At 40.9% G+C, this 26,055-nt stretch overlaps 1 protein-coding gene across 20 annotated transcripts in view; it reads right to left on the reverse strand.

Moving 5' to 3' along the window:
• Positions 1-26,055, reverse strand: part of CLASP1 (cytoplasmic linker associated protein 1) — a 159,028-nt gene that overhangs the window by 59,100 nt on the left and 73,873 nt on the right. For 4 of the 20 annotated variants that reach the window (XM_063429212.1, XM_063429211.1, XM_063429204.1 and 1 more), the window contains 17 exons: positions 24,442-24,597; positions 23,706-23,782; positions 22,220-22,312; positions 21,527-21,672; positions 19,623-19,758; positions 19,359-19,429; positions 18,688-18,747; positions 18,156-18,233; positions 15,515-15,682; positions 14,952-15,001; positions 14,680-14,850; positions 14,115-14,138; positions 12,307-12,414; positions 9,776-9,802; positions 9,013-9,177; positions 6,521-6,628; positions 2,934-2,996 (listed from right to left, as the gene is read on the reverse strand). In XM_063429212.1, coding sequence (XP_063285282.1) covers positions 2,934-2,996; positions 6,521-6,628; positions 9,013-9,177; positions 9,776-9,802; positions 12,307-12,414; positions 14,115-14,138; positions 14,680-14,850; positions 14,952-15,001; positions 15,515-15,682; positions 18,156-18,233; positions 18,688-18,747; positions 19,359-19,429; positions 19,623-19,758; positions 21,527-21,672; positions 22,220-22,312; positions 23,706-23,782; positions 24,442-24,597 — 1,701 coding nt within the window. The remainder of the gene's footprint in view (positions 1-2,933; positions 2,997-6,520; positions 6,629-9,012; positions 9,178-9,775; positions 9,803-12,306; positions 12,415-14,114; positions 14,139-14,679; positions 14,851-14,951; positions 15,002-15,514; positions 15,683-18,155; positions 18,234-18,687; positions 18,748-19,358; positions 19,430-19,622; positions 19,759-21,526; positions 21,673-22,219; positions 22,313-23,705; positions 23,783-24,441; positions 24,598-26,055) is intronic. The other 16 variants (XM_063429224.1, XM_063429207.1, XM_063429215.1 and 13 more) reach the window with 10 other exon arrangements.

Below are 26,055 nucleotides of genomic sequence, written 5' to 3' on the forward strand. Positions count from 1 at the left end.
GTAAACATCAGGGACACTGTACCCAGGCCATATTAATGAGGTGAAGTGGTCTGGGTGCCTATAGTGTCCCTTTAACCCCTTAAGGACACATGACATGTCTGACACGTCATGATTCCCTTTAATTCCAGAAGTTTGGTCCTTAAGGGGTTAAGAGTCTAACTCAAATCCTTCCTGGATGTATTATGTTGTCAAATAGTAAATCATGTTATCAAGTAATAATAATTATATCAGGAAGAATTATTGGCTCCAAGTTATGGTCAAAAAGAGAGATGCAATCTGTCAATATCCTGGACTCAAAGTTCTCAAATCATCTTAGTTTTGCTGCAGTGAACAAGGAGAGATGGTGTCACAAATAGTCTTTCAGACTACAAAACAATAAAACACGATGGTACCATTTGAAGGGAACCAGAATACGTACACTGTAAACATTACTGTAACATAAAAAGATAGGCTTCATATACATTACAAAAAAAGAAAATCCATTTGTTTTATATGTTTAATGGACATCTAGGGAGGAAACATTTTAGCTGTATAATTCCTAAAACAACATGACAAATTATGTTTTTGTGACGTCTCAGAACAGGAAATTTGCCCAGTTCCATCTGTCCAAGTTAGGTAGTCTAGCTTTCCTGGGCCCCTTGGCAGTCACAATCACATAAAGAGTGACCGGTCAGACTAAGTCTCTTTTTACATATGACGGTCCTTCTTTAACGTAGGAATGTAGCATTTTTAGCGATCTGGCCTACTTTTTAACTTATTTGCTGAAGTTAAGACTATGTGTTTGTGTCAAATTCAGATTTTGACTATTTTTCAGAAAACTTTTTCAGGCAACTTATAGAAGAGAACGGTACATTTTGAAATCTGCTGCCAAATATCTTCTGTCCCATCTTGATAATATGAAAAATAAGACCTGAGCTGGAGGTGTTCCTGTCATGGTTACAAACTTTGCTGATCTTCTATTACCGTGTTTCCCCGAAAATAAGACCGGGTCTTATATTAATTTCCCCCCCGAAAAACCCACTAGGTCTTATTTGGTGGAAAAACGTGTGCTAGAATGCAGGTCTTTGTTCGTGGGAATTCCCCAGAACCGGGCATGGAATCCTGAAAACCTATGTTCAGGAAACTTCCCCGAACATAGATTAGCTTACTTGCAAATGGAATTCTGCAAATCTACGTTCGGGGAAAATTCCCCGAACACAGATTAGCGAACGGCTAGGGCTTATTTTCAGGTTAGTGCTTATCTCTATATTTCAGCTGTTTTTTTACTTTATTTGTGCAATTTGGCTAAAATAGAGTAAATGTAACAGCTCACATACTAATGCAGGGATATGCAACCTTTGGCATTCCAGATGTTTGGACTATATCTCCCACAGCCACAATGCTGGCAAAGCATCAAGGGAGATGTAGTTTACAATATCTGTAGTGCCGAAGGTTGCCTATCCTGCTCTCAAAGGGTCACTACAGGCCCATAAACAACTTTAGCTTACTCAAAAGCTTTATTTTCGAAGGGTGTGCCCTATTTTTTTTTTAATTTCGTATAAAGTACAGATTTTAATAGAAATGGACACTTTTTAAAATTAACCTTGTAACACCCCCATGGCTTTCACGCAGACAACAGGTCCTGTAACTTCCTGGTTTCATTAGCTCAATGCAGCAATTGCCCAGAGCACCTGACTTACAAAGACTTCTCATTGATCTGTTTTTGGAAGCCTGTGATTGGACAGACACAGAAAGTCTGGGTGAAGTTAGAAGAGGAGAGCTTGCAAGGGCAGCAGACAATAGATCTGCAGGTTTTGCAAGCTGATTTTGGATAGATACTCAATGAAAAAATACATAATTAAATGCATGCAAGTTTTCATTTGTGGTATCTCTACTAAACAGTGATATTTATTTATTTGTATTTGTAGTGAAGTGTCCTTTTAAGAAACCCAGCTGGCCAGTCATTCTATTGTCATTAACAAAATGTTCTTTTCTTTGGTTTTTACTATATATTGGGGCTGATGTGTATTGTAGTCGTTGCTCCTGGCCCAGTGGTAATGGGACTAAGCACAACACTTCTCTTTTTGTATTTGTATTTACTTTGTATCACACAGCCTGGTTACAATGCTGCTGCCCATCCCATGTGTTCCCTATTAAGGGTTAATAAGTATAGGGGTGTATATAAAAAATACCCCTGGCCCAGTGGTAATGGGACTAAGCACAACACTTCTCTTTTTGTATTTGTATTTACTTTGTATCACACAGCCTGGTTACAATGCTGCTGCCCATCCCATGTGTTCCCTATTAAGGGTTAATAAGTATAGGGGTGTATATAAAAAATACCCCTTTCTGTCTCATTAGAGATATCTTTGCCAGAAGCTCAAGGAAGCAGGCTGAAGGGTCAGTGTTAGGACCCGCTTAGGGGGGTCTGCCTTGACGTTGGCAGGCGGGCATTCCCTCCAATGGCCATTGGAGCAACTAAATGACCTCCATTTGTCTAAATATACATAGGGATTAAGGAGAAAGCGCAAGTAACATTTTCTTTTCTTTGGTTTTTACTAAACAGTGATATTTATTTATTTGTATTTGTAGTGGAGTGTCCTTTTAAGAAACCCAGCTGACCAGTCATTCTATTGTCATTAACAAATTCTACGTTATAGTCTCAGATCCTGACATTATTATGTGGCCAAACAATCAACACCTCTGGGGAATAACATTCCAAACTGGTAGCTTTTTCTTGGATCGGTTTTTCAAAACATTTTAACAGCACATGCTTTACATACAGAATTACAATTCACAAAACTCAATTTTGCTGTTGAAGTAAGCAACATTTAACACAGACACAATGTTGACAATGGCGCATGCATGCAAACACAGGGGAGAGTGATTGAATGGATGGTGAGCTACAGCACAAGCACATGTGATGATGGTGACATGCGGTAGCACTGCTTCACCTGACTGCCCCACAGATTCGGAGGTGGAGAGAGCACTAGTAGACCTGGAATGGCGTCGAGAAACTGCAAGAAGGAATGGCAAAGACCCAAAGGGTTAACAAAGAGATAACAAGAGACAGAGGCACATACAGGACCCTGATATTACCAGAGAGAGCTTTGACGTACAGAGGTGGAGATAGAACAAGACATAGCATGACTCGAACGGACGCCGCTCAGCATTCTGGGTGAGAAACATCGTGCTAACATGACACGTGAGAGCAAAACAACGCAGCATGTTAGTGCACATTTAATGTGGAAATATCACCAATTCTGAATCAAAAGGATATATTGTGTTATTCTATGCTTTGTGAAAAGCATTTACAAATAGCAATAGATCCACATGAGCAACGGTAGCAAATAGTGCGTCCACAACATTGAAAAGTGGTCATGCGCGCAGCAACCAGGACCAAAAAATTTTATGGAATTACATGACGTTTCTGGAAAAGAAATAAAAGTCATACAGCATGTGTGATACCTAACCACAGACACACGTATTGTCACTAAATCCCATGGCAAGCTGTGCCCAATCACATACATTATACCGTTATAATAATGGTTATTCATTACTACAGGGACGGTGCTAGGTGAATTCAAAGTGAATTTCAAATTTAACGTCAAAATAGTCAAACTGGGAAAAGTCTCGAAGACAGCAAAGTTCCAATTTAGCTCCTCTGGCCTTAAATTTGAATATCCCCCTGCAACGCTTTCAGTGAGCCAAGTTAGGTTAAGCAGCAGTTGGTCAAATAAGAGTCTAAACCAATATGGCGGCTCAGCCAGATTTGAAAATAAAAGAGCGAAATTTACATAAATAAATAATAAAAATGAACAGTATACATAATTAAAAAAATATATATTGGTAAGTTTCAATAAATCTTGAACTTTTTAAATAACAATGAGAAATGGAATGATAGAAGTGATATGTATATATTTATTTATTTTTTCCCAAGCTACTTTGCATTGATGTCTATATCCCTTTCTCCAGTGTGAGTATTCTACAGACAGTCTGTTTAAAACGGCTTTGATCAGTGGCAGTAGCCTGATATGCATTGTGTAGAGGAGGAAACAAACATTGACAATAGAATGAAGGGGAAGATAAAAACAAACCAAACAAACCAAGATCCATTTAACTCTGCAATGTAGCAGATGATATAAGCCAGGGAACATTGATAATGTGTTTTTCATAACAGCAGATATTCTGCCCACCGATTGTCTTTACATATATGAGATTTATGGACATGGAAGCTCTGTAATGGTACGTGAATCCAATGAAAGGACAGCATGGCAGATGGCACCCAGTGGGTTCTGGTTTGTATTGGTCAGTCATCGGTAAGTTCTCTAGATCAAAGGAGGCCTAGGACTATGTGCTATGTCCTTAGTGTAACTTTTCCTTCAGTAAACGACTCCCTGTGATTCTCATTCATTCCTGGTTACTTTGTTATCATTGAAACTCTGAAACCTTTCAAGAAAACCTGCTCTATTGTGTAACGTAATAACTGACCAACCAGATATCTCCTGCATAAAAAGGTTATTCTGACCATTAGTGAATTGTTTCTATGTTAAAGACAAGAAAATGGTTTCTTCCACAAATTCTATTAGAGTAGCTAATCTCCTGGATCTTTGAAAAACACTTATAGTCTGATGGCTAAGATAGGTTGCTGATCATTGTCGCCCCCTGCAGGCCTTAAACAATATGGACAAATTAAAAGTTATGCTAAATCTACCACAACTGGCTAAATTCTAATTAACACAAAGTAACAACTCAAAACACACATGCAGACACATCATTAAAATGCGTTTACTTGGTGGATACATTCTGATTGCCTATAATTTGTATTGGAAGGTAGCTGATAGTGAGTAGGCGCTTCCAAAAATGGAATAAAAGTGAATATACAACAGTAGTTGATACAACAGTGTTTCCCAGACACTAAATCAGAGTAAATATAGATGGAGAGTGTGTATCAAAAACCACATAGGGAGTGATAGTCCCAAAAACAAGTGTAATGGTGATAAATAATCATAACATACAACCTGAAACATAGGCAGCTGGCAGAATGTAATCTACAAAATATAAATAACAGAACATAACATAGTGTATACTGTATAATACAAGTGTATGCTGAATAAAGGTGGACTGCCACTCACATTTGGCAGAGCCGTACCAGGCTCTGTATAATAGGCTCAAGGGTGCCAATTCAGGCTGACGACACTCCAAGAAATGACTGTACAGGTTCCGTAGTAAAAAACGTATATTTATTTAAAGATAAAAATATAAAGTAAACTCCTGGTTATAAGGGAGTGGAACCCTAATACAAATAATATAAAAAAGGGGGGTATCCACTTACCCAAGCAGTATTAACCTTTGGAGTAGTATAAAACAAATATATAAAATACAACAAATGTGGAAATAGCAGCACACAAAATTATAAAGTATCCCATTCACTATCAAAATTATAAAGTATCCCATTCACTATGCTGCTATTTCCACATTTGTTGTATTTTATATATTTGTTTTATACTACTCCAAAGGTTAATACTGCTTGGGTAAGTGGATACCCCCCTTTTTTATATTATTTGTATTAGGGTTCCACTCCCTTATAACCAGGAGTTTACTTTATATTTTTATCTTTAAATAAATATACGTTTTTTACTACGGAACCTGTACAGTCATTTCTTGGAGTGTCGTCAGCCTGAATTGGCACCCTTGAGCCTATTATACAGAGCCTGGTACGGCTCTGCCAAATGTGAGTGGCAGTCCACCTTTATTCAGCATACACTTGTATTATACAGTATACACTATGTTATGTTCTGTTATTTATATTTTGTAGATTACATTCTGCCAGCTGCCTATGTTTCAGGTTGTATGTTATGATTATTTATCACCATTACACTTGTTTTTGGGACTATCACTCCCTATGTGGTTTTTGATACACACTCTCCATCTATATTTAGTATAATTTGTATTGGTTGTGCAATAGATGTGTTTCATTAAAATTATCACCATACTATACGAAATATTGAAATTATAGAACATCCATTTTAGATCTCTTACCGTACTAAACTTTGGTTGGTTCCCATATCTTAGGAGCTATGGATGTTCTTGCCAGTTTTAAGGGATTTATTTTAAAATCTGTCAGGGTTATAGATTACTCTTTACCTCTAGGATATCCCAGTGCAAGGTAAGTACTGTATGGTGTCCTATTAACCAATAGGTGGAAGTAGGGTTTACATTATTGGGGTGCTAGCAAGCTAATTAATAACTAAGCAACATTTCAGAGATGTAATACATGCAGAAAACAAATGCAAGCAGGTTTAGGAAACGCTATTGCTAACAGTAATCGTTTTAGCTTAGGAGGGATGCTGAGATTTAGTAAGGTCGATGTGCTTATAAGGGGTCTTACATGTCTGGTTCTGCAGACACAAGCATTGAAGGAGAACATAGCATGCATGGTAAGTGGGGCAGGAGGACAGTACTGCAGCTGTAATAGAGGCTTAGGGAGCAAAAGGTGAGTGGCAGTGCAATCCTCACCTCATTGCCAGTTTGTACTCACCCAGAGGAGCAAAGCCCCGGGCGGGACTAGTATCGCGGCTGCTCTCCCGGCTGGTATCGCGGCTGCACCCCTGACTCATGCTGGGTCGGGGGATACGGCTGCTCCGTGCTTGCATGCGGTGTGAAGAGTCAGCAGGTTAATTGAATACATTGAAAAGAAAGAAAGACAGGACAGAGCGCTTCACAGAACCAGCGAGAGGCATGTTAATAGTTTTAATAGAACTGCTGCCGGGACTGACACCATTTTAGCAGTTACTTTATGGCACCGCAATAAAACAAAATGACACATTTCTGGAAACAGCAGAAACGGGGGAAATCTCATTCAGCTGGTGCAGTCTGACATTCCCTTTTGTGGTGAGAGGTTATAAATTAGATATGAACAGATGAATTACCAGATTCAAGGGACATTAAATCTAGTGCGCACCTAAGGCTCCCAAGTCTTTTTCCAGTACAGAACTGCAATCATCAGTTATATGTTAATGAGCAGCCATTTTGCTTTCCTAGCAGATGGCAGTTAAAGAACCTTCAATGTCTTCGTTATCGCGAATTAGACTGAATTTAGTACGACTCTTTATGATGAACCAAATTTTAATACTGACCATCTAGATTCAGATTATTCCATAAGCAATGCTAATGACAGCCTTGTGTCAGATCTACTATAAAGTAAGGATTCTGCGTTATAGTAGATATTTAGGTATTTACGTTGGAACATTTTTGACTAATAACATGAGATAAGTTAAACGTGTTGACGCATTGTTGAACCCAAAAAAAAAAAAAACCAACAAAAAACGGAGGTGGCCGGGAGCTTGATTTACAGAATGTGTTCGTTAAATATATGAAAGTCAATATTTGGATTTAAAATCAGTTTTCCACATAGTAGTGTTTGCTACTGAGCAAGGTACTAGTCACGATCTACACACGTTTGACATGTAACTGGGACAGAAAACCTCTTTCAGATGGGGCACTACATGTCCTGTGATAGATGGAATAGCAAAACTATACACTTCCTTGAAGTTTGGATGATCCAATGCAAAGATCAAAGGGGTTTGATGCAATTAAGTACTGAAAATCCTCCATTAAAGGTTTGCAAATATTTCAGACAAAAAGCTACATTTCTAAATCAAAGCACAGCAGTACAATACCAGCCAATACCTAGTGACCCTTCCTAAATACATTAAATCACTGACTATATGCCCCTGGCAGATGCTGCTGTGGAGAATTTGGGGCTTACACTGGCTTAGCTACTGTAAATTAATCTGGATTTCTGTCCTGCGCTTGATAGTGCCAGAAATGAGAGCATGTCAAACAGACTGAAAAAGGGTATGTACCTTTTATAAGAATAGGTAGCTCTCAATGAAATATATCTAGCTGATTCAGCTCAGGTGACGGTAACACTCTCCCTTTAGGGGGGCTTCAAGGCCAACATAATGAGCAATATGGATGGTTATGGTTGTGAGCCCTAGATATCTGTACAAATCTTGACCTCGGGTATATCCCCCCACGAGTCCTATGAGTAAATCCCAGTTGATGTAATAACTGTCTCAGAACAGCAGGCAGAACGATGAAAACAATGGCATGATGGATGCTATGAACACGTATCGGATCTGGAAACACTTTACTGTCAGAAAACAAACTGCTCCAAGCAATAGGTAACGGCCCGACACTTTCATTCCTGCTTATTTATGGGACTATGACAGCAGATAAAAAACAAACAAAAAAGAAACACATTTTGGGGAGGTCAGGGGTGTAAATGACATTGTAATTATAACTGATGACAGTGTTCTGTGAATTGAACACGATCATTGGACTCATTTGCCAGGGACCATAAGTTTGTAAACAACCAGAAACAAATAGAGTGAGCACCAACGATTTATTAAAAAGTGTTTGTTTGTAAGTAAAGCTCTGTCACTGTTGCTTGGTCAGCCGTCTTTTCCCCTGCCACTTGTGTTCTGTTCAGCAGTTTTTTGTTGTTGAATAAAGGAGTTCTAGCTATAAGTGCTGTTTCACCATCAAGGTGGTCAGACAGACATTTTCTTTTCCCCGAGCCATAGAATGCTGGGAGATAGCTCATCAGTTGGAAAGTTTGGATGTGGATAAAATCACTCTCTCTAGATTAGATTAATATTATTATTCACCGCGGCAGTATTGTTTTAAAAAGAAAATGAACAGATTTAAGTTCATCACAAAGAAAGGGGGTCTTTTCTTATGTTATTTAAATGCTCTGATGTTTCTAGTTTATTTTAGTCCAGTGTTTGCCTGAAATACACAACTTCTCTCATACCAGCACTTGAAATTATTACTATATCAAGTTATTTTAACAGAGAAGAAATCTTTTGTCACTTTCCTACACGAACGTATCCTGGCAGTAAAGTGTTTCAACAGCTAAATAAAATGTAAAGCACAGTCTGCAATAAGCCCTTTCATTCTCACATCTATGGCGGATAAATTATGGAATGTTCTAGATAGCTGCGGTGGATCAGTCCGTGTCCTTACCCAATCCTATTCTGTTTGGGCTTGTCTCCCTGCTGCACCCTTGGCTACGTGGAACCTTGCTCCTCTTCTCAGGCGATGGCATTGCAGGGACCCTCTGCACACCAGTCGAGATGACCCCGTAACCACTACTGAGCAGCTTTCCTGGGGAACCAGAGCGACTGCCAGCTATAGAGACAAAGAAAAGGAAAATATATTAGTTTCTTGCCCCCAATGATAATATAACCATAGCACCCTTTGGCAACATCTTACATGATTTTACACATGTTTAGCCATACTCCGCATTGCTATACACAGCAGTATAGTCACTGAAAGAGGATGACAGCCAATTAATAAAAGAGCAATGCCCTATAGTTCTCCCGCACACTCATTAAACGCTGGTCTTGGCCAGGGTTCAGCTTGTTATGCCAGCCAGTGTTTTGGGTCGGTACTCTGGATAGATGGAGAGGAATCAAAACAATGGCACAATCATGCTTTCTACAGATATGCTGACAGAACACACTGTTCACGAACTGGAATTACAGAAACACGTCAGCCAAATTACAGAGCACGTTGGACAAATGCCACGCAGGGCTTTATGAGACTCATTGTACCCGGACTGTGAGAACTTGGCACTTTGTTAGGTGTTCCCCAAAATATGTCGAAGGTGCCAAAGGATGGCACAGATCGCAGTTAGCCACCCTTATTGATGGCAATAAAATGGCAACAACATGACAAGTTAAAAGGTAGAAAAGGGGGGAAAAGAAAGTGGAAGAAAGATTCTTACCGCTGGCAGGATTAGCAGATCTGGATCCTTTACATGAAGGCAAGATGGAGGACAGCAGAATAGGATTTAGAAATGACCACATAACATTAATATGCATTATGCACAGCTGCGTACATGTTTTCCTACTCCGCTAATCTGAACAATATACTGCGTTACACAACCATGGCCCCTATTAGCGCTCTGGGAAACAGTGGAGAATCAGAAAGAGCTGGAGAGAACAGGAGTGATGCTGCAAATGATTATCTATCAGCAGTAAGCCCATATAAGATATTGGTACAGTTTGCATTCTTAAACCAACAATTTAAACACCTACAGCTGTTTGAGCTATTGAAGTTTAACACGGTGGTTATGATGTAAGAAGTCTGATTGCAGTCACCATCAATTTAGTTTTTTCCCAAACTGTTCCCACGTAGTTTAACAAAATTGCCGCTTTCCCAGCATCGCTGATAATGCAGAAGTTTCACTTCATTAACCAAACAAATCGTTCCAGGTTCCCAATGATAGGCTGCCACACTGTTCTAAGTCAACACTCTGTGCTTACATTTTATAACTGCCATGGAAAGAACGGTCTAGATAATGTCGAAGTGAAGTGGTTGAAGTACCATGCCTCGGGTGTCTGAGGAGACACCACAACCATTACAATAAGCTGCAGTCGTCACAGAGTGTGTAGAGTCTTTAATAACCCTCAGCCAAAAGAGGGTAACCGTTAATAAAAAGTAACTTTTGATATGTTGTAGTACATATAAATGTGTATCTCAAGAGTTGCAATCAACATTTTAGCCAAAAATCTATTCGGTTTACTGTGAGTGCAGGGCAGTGTCCCTTCTCTAAGGAGTGCATTTCAGGCGGTCACTGGTCCAAGTAGTTAGACAGAACTGCTGTCTGTACAATGCGCAGGGAACACAGCAGCTCACACTGGAGGGCCCCTCAATATCTTTTACACTTACACTAAAGGGATACGGACATTACAATGTAACTGCTGACTGTAGAATACTCAGGGAACACAGCAGCTCACACTGGAGGAGGGCAATTAACCAAACCCCCCAATATCTTTTACACTAAAGGGATACGGATATTACAATGTAACTGCTGTCTGTAGAATGCGTTGGGAACACAGCAGCTCACACTGGAGGGGGCAATTAACCAAACCCCCCAATATCTTTTACACTAAAGGGATACAGACATTACAATGTAACTGCTGTCTGTAGAATACTCAGGGAACACAGCAGCTCACACTGGAGGAGGGCAATTAACCAAACCCCCCAATATCTTTTACACTAAAGGGATACGGACATTACAATGTAACTGCTGTCTGTAGAATGCGTTGGGAACACAGCAGCTCACACTGGAGGGGGCAATTAACCAAACCCCCCAATATCTTTTACACTAAAGGGATACGGACATTACAATGTAACTGCTGACTGTAGAATACTCAGGGAACACAGCAGCTCACACTGGAGGGGGCAATTAACCAAACCCCCCAATATCTTTTACACTAAAGGGATACGGACATTACAATGTAACTGCTGACTGTAGAATACTCAGGGAACACAGCAGCTCACACTGGAGGGGGCAATTAACCAAACCCCCCAATATCTTTTACACTAAAGGGATACGGACATTACAATGTAACTGCTGTCTGTAGAATACTCAGGGAACACAGCAGCTCACACTGGAGGGGGCAATTAACCAAACCCCCCAATATCTTTTACACTAAAGGGATACGGACATTACAATGTAACTGCTGACTGTAGAATACTCAGGGAACACAGCAGCTCACACTGGAGGGGGCAATTAACCAAACCCCCCAATATCTTTTACACTAAAGGGATACGGACATTACAATGTAACTGCTGTCTGTAGAATACTCAGGGAACACAGCAGCTCACACTGGAGGGGGCAATTAACCAAACCCCCCCAATATCTTTTACACTAAAGGGATACGGACATCACAATGTAACTGCTGTCTGTAGAATACTCAGGGAACACAGCAGCTCACACTGGAGGGGGGCAATTAACCAAACTCCCCAATATCTTTTACACTAAAGGGATACGGACATTACAATGTAACTGCTGTCTGTAGAATACTCAGGGAACACAGCAGCTCACACTGGAGGAGGGCAATTAACCAAACCCCCAATATCTTTTACACTAAAGGGATACGGACATTACAATGTAACTGCTGTCTGTAGAATGCGTAGGGAACACAGCAGCTCACACTATAGGGGGTAATTAACCAACCGGCCCACCCCCCAATATCTTTTACACTAAAGGGATATGGACATTACAATGTAACTGCTGTCTGTAGAATGCGTAGGGAACACAGCATCGCCCACTATAGGGGGTAATTAACCAACCGGCCCACCCCCCAATATCTTTTATACTAAAGGGATATGGACATTTCTGCAAAGTAGCTTAAATATATGTACTACTCCATATCAAAGTTCTTTGCTGTAACAGTTTGCCTTTAATATATCTTAGGAGCATGAACCTATTTAATGTTAAAATGTAGAATTCTTGTTTTTGCTTACGTTGGGACTGTGATACAATCTTAGCTCGGCTGCGTCCACGTGTGTCCACCACAGCTGAGGACGTACTACAGTTGCTCCCTGCACTCTGTCGTCTAGTGCGAATTCGACCTGTTACACAAGAAGAATACAAGAGGTTACAGAGTTTGCATGACCTTTTCCCAAAGCCCATAGTTCTCATGCTCTTTTAAATACGACACTGCGTAGCACCAGTGACTTCGCTGGATGTTAAATCTAAAGCGAATGTAGTTTAAACAGCAATATTAGAAGCTGCTACACTGTGGCATAATCTACAAATGGCTGCACAATCATACCATTCTCTAGAACCTCTACTTTAAATAGAACATAGCCTATCTATTAACAGTAGAACAAGGGGGACAGTATTTTGGGTCTGTCCCCCGTTCTTTGCCTGGACTAAGCACAGTTAGCATGCTGCATTAATCACTGAGCCCACAGGAGCACACACAAACTAGACACGTAACAATATTTATATGATGGAGATATCGTCCACAGATGGTAAGTCGTGGAAGTGAAATTATGACCTATGCCATAGCAGACCTCAAATGGACATAATGAAAGAGAAACCTCCTTGGGGAAACATGCTACAGTCCAACTCTGAATATCGATTCTCTGTTTGTTACCCCCTGCACAGAACAAGGGCTCAATGAAAGCCCTCAATCTATCAGCAGTCGAGAAACATCTCACCTAATAAGGAAATGAGCTGTTCTTACGATCCACAGTCACTGTAATAGGAATTCTTATAGTGGATGGCTCTCAATCACTTAAAAGTCATGGGTACAATACTTTCCAAAATCAATTTCTATATAACAAACCGCCTTCTGCCAGACTCTGGATTTAACAGCAGATTATGGCGAGAGACCCAGCAAGCTGCCCCATGATCTGATATACATAATGCGGCAGTGAATATTGTATGAATATCTCGGATTGCACTGTACTTGTTCTTATAATGTGTTGTTAGCCAATCACTTTATTTGGGTTGTAATGTCATCTAATCTCATGAACACAATGAACTATGTTTTGCACTGTAGCCTTTTTAGCACTTTTCTGTTTGTTTGGTTTGATTCTAGGTGTTTTGTCTTCACTGGTACTAAATGCGTGACAGTATTGCAGCTTTTTGCCAAGTACCAGCAAACCGGTAATGGGAATGAGAAAAGAAACCACCACGTACAAAAGTTTGACAAGCAAACTGAATACATAAAAATGGGCATTTTCTAAAAAGCAATTCCCCTTTGGTAGATCTCGATGTGAGACTGTGTCTCACTCCTTCCCATATTGTTATTTATGTACCCCATTCCTTGCACATTATATGCCACAGCAGAACATCTAGTGGTTTCATCACAGCACTGAATCACTTGTTTTGTATATGCTTTATTTTCTATTTATGCATTTATTTTGAATTAAACAGCATTTTGGTTTCGTGGAGTATTTAATGATGTTCAAGACAAGAGAGTAAAAAAGGTTCAGGCTGGTTTTACAGCAATTTGTGATCTATTATTAATTCTAATATTGAATCAGAACGGTCAGTAGCTCATCCCACCCCAATTTATGCTGTGGATTTCCAGCTATGTAATTTCTGACTGCCGCCATGGTTTGCTGTAACACAGCGTTACTCGTAACGGATAACAGTGAGACGGAGGGGATCCTAGGAATGGCTGTGTTTAACACAGTGAGACACGTTTACAACATGCATGTCACCAGGAAGCACGGATGGAAACTAAATAAAGATACATCCTTGTGGATACAGAGTACACAGCGGCACAGACCTTCTGTCACACAGACAGACTGCTTACCAGGCGATTTAGCCGAAGGACCATCTTTAGGCAAAATTAAACATAAAAATAAAATAAGGGAAAAGGGAACAGGGTGAGAATTAGTGAAAGATTCAGGCGCTGCCTGGAAAGGTTACATTTAATGCTGGCAAATAAACTAAACATGGAACTAATTTTTAACATCATTAGTGACAGATGCTGACCCTTTAAGTCCTGAAAATAATGATATTAATGTTAAATATGGTAATTAGCAATGTTCCCTCTAACGAGTTTCATCAGCAGTTCAGAACTAGAACAAGGAACAAACAAACTGCAGTGAGTGGTTCTTACAAAGGCTTCACCTGTAAAATGACTAAGCGGGAACACATCTAATTAGTTCAGACTGCTTTTCCTGGCAGTGTTTGGTGTTTCATGCTAACAACCGTTCAAAGCTGTGCCTTAAGTATTTGATAAATAAGAAGGCATTATTATAATTTCCAGCTCAAAAGGCGGTAATTTGCCGAATTCCATGTACCGTATATAGATGCAGCAGATACAATGTACACGGTCACAGGCCGAGACCTGACAGGAAGTGCTCACTTCTCACCTAGCGAAGCGTAGGATCCAGGGGGCAACGCAGCTGCGGAGCTAAAAGGAGTGGCAATGGTTGCAGATGCAACTTTAGACTTGGAGCTAGCAGCAGCATTCACATCAATGTCACTGCGAGATCGCTGCAGAGAGCCAGGCGTGGATAAAGGCTTTGTGGTAGTTGTGGACACTGTGACATTGGATAAATGAGAGAGAGAGTCACAGATAAGTTACAGAGAGAAATCTTCTACATTTAATCAAATCAGCATCTGTTCAGGTAATGGAACTCACCTCGGGATACAGCACTGCTTGTAGGGCTCCTTTTGGTTGACAGCGGACGGCTGATGGACAGAATAAAAAGAATCACGTATAGAACTGAACAAGTATATTATTAAAATATGAGCTTATTCTGTCACCTCTGTCTTTAACAGGCTCCATGCTGGGTGGTGATAACTCATGGCAGAGCTACACTGCTGTCGTCATACTGGGCAGGAGTTATGGCAGCTGTGTCAAACTCATGCAAACGGAGACCAATATATCATATGTACTAAAGAAGATAATGCAAAACTCCTCTCCCACACAGTGCTTTTGTACTAGTGGTCACTAGCAACTGCAGCCTCAAAACACTGGACTAACCAACTGACCCTAACCTCTTGTGATTACCTTTTACCTTTACTTCCAGAAAAACCTGGGGGTAAATTCTCCAACTCACTGTTTATTGAATAACACCTGACAAGTTGCCAGGATAATGGGGATTGTAGTCTGAAGACGAAGAACTAGCATGAGACACCCCTGCATCCTAACACTACCCTGGCTATTACCCTCAGCAATCTGAGCCAGCAGGCTGCACTTACTTGAGACTTTCCTGGGAGCTGGAGGATGACCGGTCAGACTGAGGCAGTGAGACGATGCTATCTGAGTTTTTCAAATGAGACTGCAGTGCTTTCTGATACGATGACTCCAGGTTGTGATATAAATGTTCCGCTTCTTTGCTAAAGTGACTGTGAAAACCCCAGTAACATCTGCAAGATGGATTAGGAAGAGATTACGCTTCTAGCACAGCAAACAGAAAGGGGAATGAGAAAAGAAAAACTTGATTCTGGACGAACATTAACACATCTGTCACACGTATGCTTTGAATACAGGAATTCAAAGACATTTAGCAATAAAATCCTATGTCTTAGAATAGCTGGGTTCCTGGAGTTTGGAAAGCTTTTAGAATTATCCTCAAATTAGCCACCCACCCACATCTTTACTGTTTTTTTTACGATGGGGGCTGTTCTTTACTATACATGCCAGAGTACAATATATAGCATAAAAAAAAATATATATCTGTGTGCATGGGGTGACCTATTAAAGGTCCTCTAGGTTATAAAAGGAAGTACACGCTCTACAACACACCAGAAACCGAGTTGAATAAACCTCACGTGGAACTGAGTGAATCTTTATGCAAACTATGATAGCAAATTCTTCAGTGAAAAAAAAAGTTTGTCAAACTGCAAACTGGTACAGACTCCATGTTTCTCTCAGTTAGTAATGAATAATCATGGTGTGGCAGATTAAAAGAAACCCAGAGTGTATGAATTACTGAACCCCTTGCTCAGATTTTACCTGTTTGTATATCCATGAATTCTTTGCATCTCTGAAAAATTAGTATTAAACTATATGTGGATGGACAAAAGGTCGAGATAACAATTTAACAAAGAGACAGCTTCCAAGATGAAAAGGGGAATCAGCAAGTCTTTATTTTAGACTTCTATCAGGTCTGCCTACTACCCAGGGGGACTGGGTGAAGGAGGGGGTATTTCAGGAATACCAGGCAAGATGTCCCTTTGTGGATGGACCAAATATCCCCTGTCCACGTTTAAAATTCCATTGCCCAAATAACATTTAATAAAGCATTATTCTATGAGCGATCCTACATGATGCTTGCCTTTATTAGAGGTTTTATTCACAAAAAAATATATAGAAGATCAAATTGATCATAAAAACGTGATTTTATTTCACTAAACAATGCCAAAATCCAACAAAGTCAACAAACTTCTTGCACAAAGTGACATTGATCACAGGCAAAATAGCCATTTATAAATGTCCCTATGATTTCTTCTTTGAATCATATTTGCAGTTTGTAGCAAACTGTTGACAGCTGGACACCAACTAACCTGAAACGGCAAACTTGCCAACACAAACATAAGAAATAGGGAATTAGCATATGTTACATAAAACATCATGCAGGTCTCTTTTCAAAAGGCAGATTTTCTGTTCACAGCCTTTTCTTCTTTTTTTTTTTTGTGTGCCGAGTAACAAGAAGTTCGAGTGGAAATCAACATCAGATTGTTAATACACATGTTGTGATTAGGCACAATTTTTATATTTGTGAAACGGTTATGAAATCCTTGGCAGTGTGTTATGTGGCATTTGTTGTGGATATGTCAAATGGTTGTGCATGTCATGACCTAGGTCGTGGGGTGATGTTAGTGGTGCGATCCGTCGTGGGTATTCGGGTTTATATTAATAGAGTGGTTGTTGTGTGTGCGGTTGGTCCCCTTCATGGATCTGTAATGGGTACCAATAGATTGGGCCGTCGGTTTGTACGTGTAGCAGCTTGTCAGGGGGTGTTTCCTCTCAATGGAGAGGTCTGTTCCGTGGTCTGTGGGAGCTGCTCTTGAGGGGTGGTGACCCTAACCTAAGGGCTGGTGGGGGGGGGGGGGGGAGTAGCGCTCTGTGTCGTGCGTATGTTTGGTGCACCAGGTTGCCTGCGCCTTCTTTGGTAAGCTCTTTGAGGGGCATTTGGGCCAGACTTTTAACTTGCGTGCCTTCAACATAGGGGGTTTAGTAAAACATTAACTTGAGACAATTAACAGATTTTAGCCTTTGAACAGGTTGGGATGGGAGACTTCTCCCCCCTTACCAGTCAGGTGGCCTGAGTGTCCATTCTCCGGGTCCTCGGAGTGAATGGCTCTATTGTTGCTGGGTCCCAGGCTGGAGTGGCGGTCTGGTTGTTCGTGGTTGGTAGACCTAGTTTTGGTAGTATCGCAGTGGCGTCTGTGCCAGAGGTTATTTTGTATGTGTTTCCTTGATGTGTGACCAGTAGGTGGTGTGAGTTTCCCCAGCGATATGGTATCTCCATATGGCCAATCTTATGGGAAAGCATTGTGATTGGCTCAGACCACCACTTATGATGATGTGACAGCAGACAGCAGGCAGGTAAGAGGCAGACAGGTGCAGAGCCAGCAGCTGCAGACTTGAATACCAGTAACATTTTACCATATTGAGGGCGGTAAGTAGGGCCCAGGTGGGCTAGATGGTGGTTTTAACACTATAGGGTCAGGAATACATGTTTGTGTTCCTGACCCTATAGTATTTCTTTAATAGAGTTGAAACCTAAAGCAATTAGGAAACTTTACTTAAACATGTGACCATTGAAATGAACAAACCCAGAAAAATGACAATGTACCGGCAGTTGGAAAACGGGGAGATAAGCAGAAAACATACTTGCGTGCAACTATCCTTGCTTCGGAATCTGCGTCGTGGATACCTTTCTTGATGGTCTCAGCTAGCACCGATATTTGTCTGGAATAAAAAGGAGCACTATATAAATAGCATATTTAGGAGACTACATCCATTCAGAACTGCAAAATTGTGTTTTTTCATGTAATAATGAATTTTAACACTCATAGTGCCATGTGTGCATAGGGCACTACAGAAGAAAAGCCCAATTAGGGTGTACACTTTCACAACATTTCCTGCAAATGCCTGAGTGTGCCCAAACTATCATGGGGTGTAAGGACTTACACCAGCATTTACTGATTAATGTGAATCCTATAATAGAGTGTGACTATAGCTTAACATTTTCCAGAAGACAAGCCTGCACACTCCACAGACTATTTTGTGCATTTCTGAAATCGGTTTGTTAAAATATTGTGGCTTATGGGTGCGATAAGTTAAGAGGCAGGGATCAGTGAAACACACAGTATATTTTTGTGTGAGATAAAATGTTTTTAAAAAAATGACTGTTTTTACTTACCTTTCCAGTACATGTGTTTGCCATTCTTGTAGTAGCAGCTCCAGGAATTCAAAACAGCGCCTGGAAAGGACAGCAAATAGAAATCTCAGTTATGGGCGTTAAAGAGTGTATAATCATGCAGGTCTTATTAAATGGTGCAAGGTGCAATAACCCTGTGATTATTCTAAAGCACAAATAGAAAGAAGCTGCCATATTGTCAGTAAGATTTAGAGAAATAAATAAAGGGATTAAATAATGTTTCATTTAAGAGAGAAGTACTAGTAAGAACAAGACAGCATTAGGAGCTGGAGAGTGGAAATCTGAGTGTAATAAATAGAATACATAAAAAGGGTAGTATATTAGATACCCGGAATAGCCTTCCAGAGGAAGCAATAAATGCCAACATTGATATAGAAAGGGCTGTGGATATCTAGACTAGTATTCAAATGGGAGCAGCAAAGACTAACAATGATATAGAAAAAGTAGTAGATACTTGGATTAGCCTTCCAGTGGAAGCAGTAACAGTGACATAGAAAGGACTGTTGACATCTAGACTAGTATTCCAATGGAATAGGCAGAGAATTCTTGGTAATAGATCGTTGGTTTTCATACAAAGTATAAATATAATTATTTATTTTCAAATAAGAAAACACTGCAGGTTGAAAACAGAGAATAGAAAACATGACACAAACCTTCTAACCGCGACTGACTTAGAGGTGCAGCTACTGGTTAAGATCGGTATTAGTCGGGGAGTGTGTGTATGCTAGAGAAAGGAGAGAGGGTGAGAAATTACATTTATCTGCAAACCACAACCACGCTGATCTCTTTAGCAGAACGGTCACTATAAAAAATTACAGAGCATCTTCCAAAATTGGCATTATAAACATTAAACACAAACATAAAAATGTTCGCCCTCTGCAAAACTCTAATGCAATGCTATTGCCACAAATACTTACTCGTATGATTAATCGTATGGCTACCATTCCGGAAGTGGCCATTACTTTGGCACTATTTGGAACAAGATTGAAAAGTGTGGGCATGATCGATTCCGCTCCATGGTCAAATTTGTTCCTCAGAACAGAAGACAAATGGCTAAACAGAAACAAAAAATCAAAACGTAAAAAACAGAAATCTTAAGGGGAATAAAAAAAAAAGAAAACATGTCATACTCTGAAAAGCTCATATCCCGAGTTACCTACATTAAATGCACAGTCTGAGCACCATAACTACTCCAGTCCTTGTTAGCGGAGGGTGATCTCTGGGTACCTATCCCTCAACTCAAACTACAGTCATGGGAAAAAGACTGGAAAATTAGGTACAACCTCAGTAACAACAACACAAGACATATTACGCCGTGTCATGATTTATTTAACAAAAATAAAGCCAAAATGGAGAACCCATGTGTGAAAAACTAAGTACACTCTCAAATTTCTTGATTAATCGATCAACAAGTGAGGCCACCTCTAAAAAATCTGAAGTTTTCACAATTTGCTGGTCTGGAGAATTCAGTTTTGTGTTAACACAATGCCAAGGAGGAAAGACATCAGTAATTATCTTAGAGAATCAATTGTTGCAGCCCATCAAACTGGGAAGGGTTATAAGACCAATACCTAACAATTTAAAGTCCATCATCCTACAGTGAGAAAGTTTATTCAAAAGTGGAAAACATTCAAGACCCATGACAATTTCCCAGCAGTGGAAGTCCCAGCAAATTCGCCACAAGGTCAGACCGTGCAATGCTCTAGTTAGCATGTTAAAGTTAATGACAGTACAATTAGAAAAAGACTGAACAAATACAGATTTTGTTTGGAAGGGTTGCCAGAAGAAAGTCTCTTCTATCTAAAACGAACATGGCAGCATGGCTTAGTTTGCAAAGTTGCTACTGAGCAAATCACAATACTTCTGCAACAATGTCCTTTGGACAGACAAGACCAAAGTGGAGATGTTTGGCAAAAACCAAACACAGCATATTAGCACAAACACCTCATACCAACTGTCAAGCACGGTGGTGGAGGGGTGACGATTTGGGCTTGTTTTGCAGCCACAGGACCTGGAAACCTTGCAGTCATTGAGTCGACTATGAACTTCTCTCTATAGCAAAGTACTCTAGAGTCAAATATGAGGCCAATTGTCCAACACCTAAATATTGGCTGAAATTGGGTCATGCAATAGGAAAATTATATCAAACACACCGGAAAATCTGCAACAGAATGGCTGAAAATGAAAAGAATCAAAATTTTGCAATGTCCTAGTCAAATTCCTGACCTTAACCTGATTGAAATGCTGTGGCAGGACAGTAAGAGTATAAACAAATGCCAGCAAACCTCAATGAACTAAAGCAACATTGTAACGAAGAGTGGGCCAAAATTCCTCCACAACAATGTGAGAAACTGATAAAGTCATACAGAAACGATTACTTCAAGTCATTGCTGCTAAAGGTGGTTCTATAAGCTACTGAATCATAAGGTGTACTTAGTTTTTCACAAATGGCTTCTCCATTTTGGCTTTATTTTTGTTAAATAAATCAAACACGCTGTAATGTGTTGTTCATCTAAATTGTATTGACCTAATTTTAAGGCCTGCTAAGGAACAGATTAGTGTTATTTAGTCCTGAGAATTCGAAGAGGGTGTACTTTCTTCTTCTCATGACTGTAGGATCCCAACCCCTGCTGCCTTCGAGATAATGGAGAAATGTCACTCAGCCATGCCCTCGTAGCCTATCCTTGTCATCTTCATTTTGACAGATATTGAGGAAGTGACTTTTTTACTATCTTGGCAGGATTGAGGGGCCAGGTTTCTGGTATTTTGCTTAGGTTGTACCTCTAAAGATTTGAAACATAGTGAGGTTTGTCAAACTCACCCGAGTGTGATACAAGCTTCGCGTACCACTTGGGATCGCAGGTCCTTGGCAGACAGTTTGAAAGCTCCATCGAGCAGGCGCACGTGCTGGAGAAAGATGTCATACTCGGCAGCGCCGGCCATGATGAGAGAACGGATCTTCTTCAACTATAAATGCAACAAACAATACCCCAGGCAGGTAATTGCACACCAACAGGAAACCATTTAGCATCAGCTTGCATGTAGATTATTTAAAAGACTCTGGACTGTAAGCTTATTTGAGAAGGGTCCTCATCTACCTATTGTTCCTGTGTCACTGTGTAATTGTCTCATGTATTGTAAAATCCCCTGCCTTTCATAATATTGTACAGCGCTGCAGAATTAGTTGGCGCTATATAAATTCCAATAAAAAATAAATAAAAGTAATAATAATAATAATAATAATAAGAGAAAAACTGGGTGTTTTATTTAAATAAATAATTACAATTTAAAAGGAAAAAAGAAATCCCAGACTATAAATATAGTGACTATTTAGAAAGGTATTGGAGATTCCAAGCAGACCCTCATTCGTGTTCCCAGGCTCTATGAATGTTTACTGTGTGATGACTTAATACAGTCCCGTTTTACTATTGCTGGAACTTCGATAAACATTTGAATACAGATCTCTCTCCCACTAAAGTCAATGAAAACAACGAATGATAAAGTGAATCCTTACAGCAACGATTCTTTGCTCCCATTCTTGTTTATCATCCGAGAGAATTTCCCGGGTCTTATTCAAAGATTCCTCGAGGTCTCGGGCAGAGTATATCTAGAGTAGAAGAGGAATATGTGAAGTACAAGTATGAATATAATATGTACGGGTAAATATCTACCATTCACATCAATATACGCATATTATATGTACACAGCAGTGTATATATATTCAGAAATACACATATACACATACATACACTAAATGGACAAACGTGTTGAGACACCTGACCATTACACCAATAGGGACTTTCATGACATTGCATTCTAAATACAAAAACAGTAATATTTAGTTGCCCCCCCCCCCCTTTGCTTCTATAACAGCATCACTCTTGTGGGAAGCCTTTCCACCAGATTTTGTTTCTGTAGGAATATCTACCAATTTATACAGTAGAGCATTTGTGAGGTCAGGCACGGATATTGAATGAAAGGCCTGGCTCGCAATCTCCATTCCAGCTCAATCCAAAGGTTTTTGATAGGGTTGAGGACAGGGCTCTCTATGGGCCAGTCAAGCTCTTCCAACCAATTTATTTATGGAGCTTGCTTTGTGCACTGTGGAACAGTCATGCTGGGATAGAAAAGGGCCCTGCCCACACTGTTATCACAAAGTTAAAAACATGGTATTATCTAAAATGTCTTGGTATGCCTTTATTGGAAGTAAGGGCCTTGTCCAACATCTGAAAGCACCCTGAAAAACAGTCCCATATCATTATTCCTCCTCCTCCTTTACAGCTGGCACAGTGCAGTCAGGCAGGTGATATTCTCTTGGCATCTGCCAAACTCGCTTATCAGACAAATAAAAACATGTTATTCGTCACTCCACAGAACATGTTTCCACTGCTCCAGAGTGCCCATTTCAGAGGAAACCCATTTCATGAAGCTCCCACCGCAGAGTTTTTGTGCTGATATTAATGCCAGTGGAAAATTGGAACTCTTTGGAATCCCATGGAATCAGCAGAGCGTTGATGACTTTGATGCATCGTGCATCTCAGCACTCGGTGACCCTGCTCTGTGACTTTGCGTGGTCTTTCGCTTAGTGGCTGAGTTGCTGTTGTTCCTAAACACTTTCACTTTCCAATAATACCACTTACAGTTGCCCGTGGAATAACTAGCAGGGATGAAATTGCACAAAATGACTTTTTGCTAAGGTGGCATCTTATTTCCCACAAATGCTTGTAAACGCAGACGGCATGGCTAGGTGCTTGATTTTATACACCTGTGGCGATGGGTCTGATTGAAACACCTGAATTCAATTAAGAGGTGTGTCCTATACCATACATACACAGGCATATACACACACACACATACACATACTATATATACATAAATACACACACACACACACACACACACACACACTTTTACACCTATATGTACATATAAATAAAAACTGACAGTCATGCACATACAGCTTTACAGGAAGACATTTCTGACAATATACTGGTATTTACCTGGAGAGTGGGAACATCTTCAAATGCTTTGATAAAGTCCTCTTCATCTACAGCTCCAGCTCCTTCTTTTGCTGCTCCTGGATTGTGAGTGGGAGGGAGAGAAACAGCCATTTTAAATTAAAAGGCATTGGAGGGAGATACCTTGGAGTGGTGGGAGGAAGACACGTGCGCCAAGCCACAGGGACGATAGAATACTTGTGCTAGAGGTGTGAAGTATGACCTATTGCAAGTGTGAGGGCCATGCCTGCGCGGGCAGTGGGGGGCGGGTGAGGGCCAATGCTTGCGCGGGCGTTGGGGGGAGGGTGAGGGCCAATGCTTGCGCGGGCGGTGGGTGAGGGCCAATGCTTGCGCGGGCGGTGGGCGCCAATGCTTGCGCGGGTGGTGGGGGTGTGTGTGAGGGCCAATGCTTGCGCGGGTGGTGGGGGGCGGGTGAGGGCCAATGCTTGCGCGGGCGTTGGGTGAGGGCCAATACTTGCGCAGGCGGTGGGGGGCGGGTGAGGGCCAATGCTTGCGCGGGCGGTGGGTGCCAATGCTTGCGCGGGCGGTGGGGGTGTGTGTGAGGGCCAATGCTTGCGCGGGCGGTGTGGGGGGTGAGGGCCAATGCTTGCGCGGGTGGTGGGGGGTGAAGGCCAATGCTTGCGCGGGTAAAGGCCATGCCTGCATGGGCGGTGAGGGGAAGCCATGGTTGTGCAGGAGGTGGGCAAGGTCAATAAATACTGCGCTACAAAATACTCACCTCCAGCCTTAGAGCCAAGTGTTGAAGTCACAGGTCGACGGGCAGGTGTCATGGCCACCACTCTGCGGGCTTGGGAAGGAGCCTTGGACGATGTTGAGGAGCTAGCAGATGACGGACGATTACTGTCAACGGAGTCTTCGTCATCAAAGTTCTTATCTACAGAGAAATTAAAAATATTACAATCTAACGGTCATTCAATGTAACGAGCAGCATGTTCAAAGGTTCAGTCTAGAACACACACACAATTATTTAATATAATAGTTGAGCAAGAATAATGATTAAATCTTATGCCCCAGTATGCATAACGATTCAATCTGGCGGCCGAGCAGGTGTAAAGAATCGGATGAGCATGCATTACAATTTAGTTTAACAGCCAATCATGCAAAAAGTTTTAATCTAATGGTCAAACATGATTTGATCTAACAGGTGACTATGTGCACCGAATCGATCTAATAATCGAACGTTGAAGATGAAAAGCTGAGCATGCATAATGATTGATTCTAATAGCCTAGATTCAGTGTGAGTCAAACTAATGGTTGAGTATTTTAAACAATTCAGTCTAAGGGGATGGAGCGCATGTAACAAATGGCAATAACCACTAGTACACAACACTTCATTCTACTGATCCGTGGCGGAGAGGCAATCTGATGGGGAAATAATTAAATGCGGAGAGACACAGCATCACATGGCAATGAAACCGTTACACACCTATCACTTTCAAACCATGCACAACATGGAAATTGTATTGTATTTAAAGGAGAACCAAAGCCAAGATTAACTGATCCCAGCTCAATAAAGGCAATCACTGACACAGTTTGTAAGGATTTCATGACTTTCATCAAACGCATTACCAAATCCTCTACATATCTTCTACAAAGTACATAGCTTTGGCAATTCAACACAATGAGTACTGCATGGGCTGCTGTACACGGTAAACCAACAGCTGACATTTGAAGGGTTAAATATGAAGAATACTCTCCTGGTAATTTAGTAAAAGGGATGAAAATACCAAATAGCATGCTGCAAGTTTGTATAACCACGCGACAAGCTGCCCCCGGGCTAGCGGCTATGGTCAAAGCTGTGTCGTGTAATCACAGTTTGTCTTTTCTGATCCAGGACAGAGAGCAAAGCATCGTAATACCCTGCACTTCCTTCAGGTACCAAAACTGAATAGGGTGTATCCTGTTCCAAATACCTACAGAAACACCTATCTACCGCAAATCCCTCCAAATAAAATATACATAAATAATCCTAGATATTTTACATGAACAGATCTTCTGGCAAATCAGCTTCCTGAACATCCGAGCACTTTCCTCCAAGTCTTTCTCCTCCTGGGGAATAGCCTTCCAGCCAAAAATCAGCAGCTCTCTGCCCAGAGAGACAGAATCCTTCCCCCAACAAATGCTGACCTGTCCTCGCGTGATGATCCAGAATGAAGGAATGAAATCAGCTCCATCGACATTTTATCATCACAATACCCGGCTACACTGCTCCCAGGGGATCTAGGAATCCTAGACGGCCATCAGTCAGGTGACAGCAAGGGGCATTACAGTCCAAACTCATCGGATCACCAGTACACGAGCCAGATACACACCCTTGGCTGTATGACCAGAG

The sequence above is a fragment of the Pelobates fuscus genome, chromosome 8 (assembly GCF_036172605.1).
Source record: "Pelobates fuscus isolate aPelFus1 chromosome 8, aPelFus1.pri, whole genome shotgun sequence".
In the NCBI taxonomy this organism is placed as follows: domain Eukaryota; kingdom Metazoa; phylum Chordata; class Amphibia; order Anura; family Pelobatidae; genus Pelobates; species Pelobates fuscus.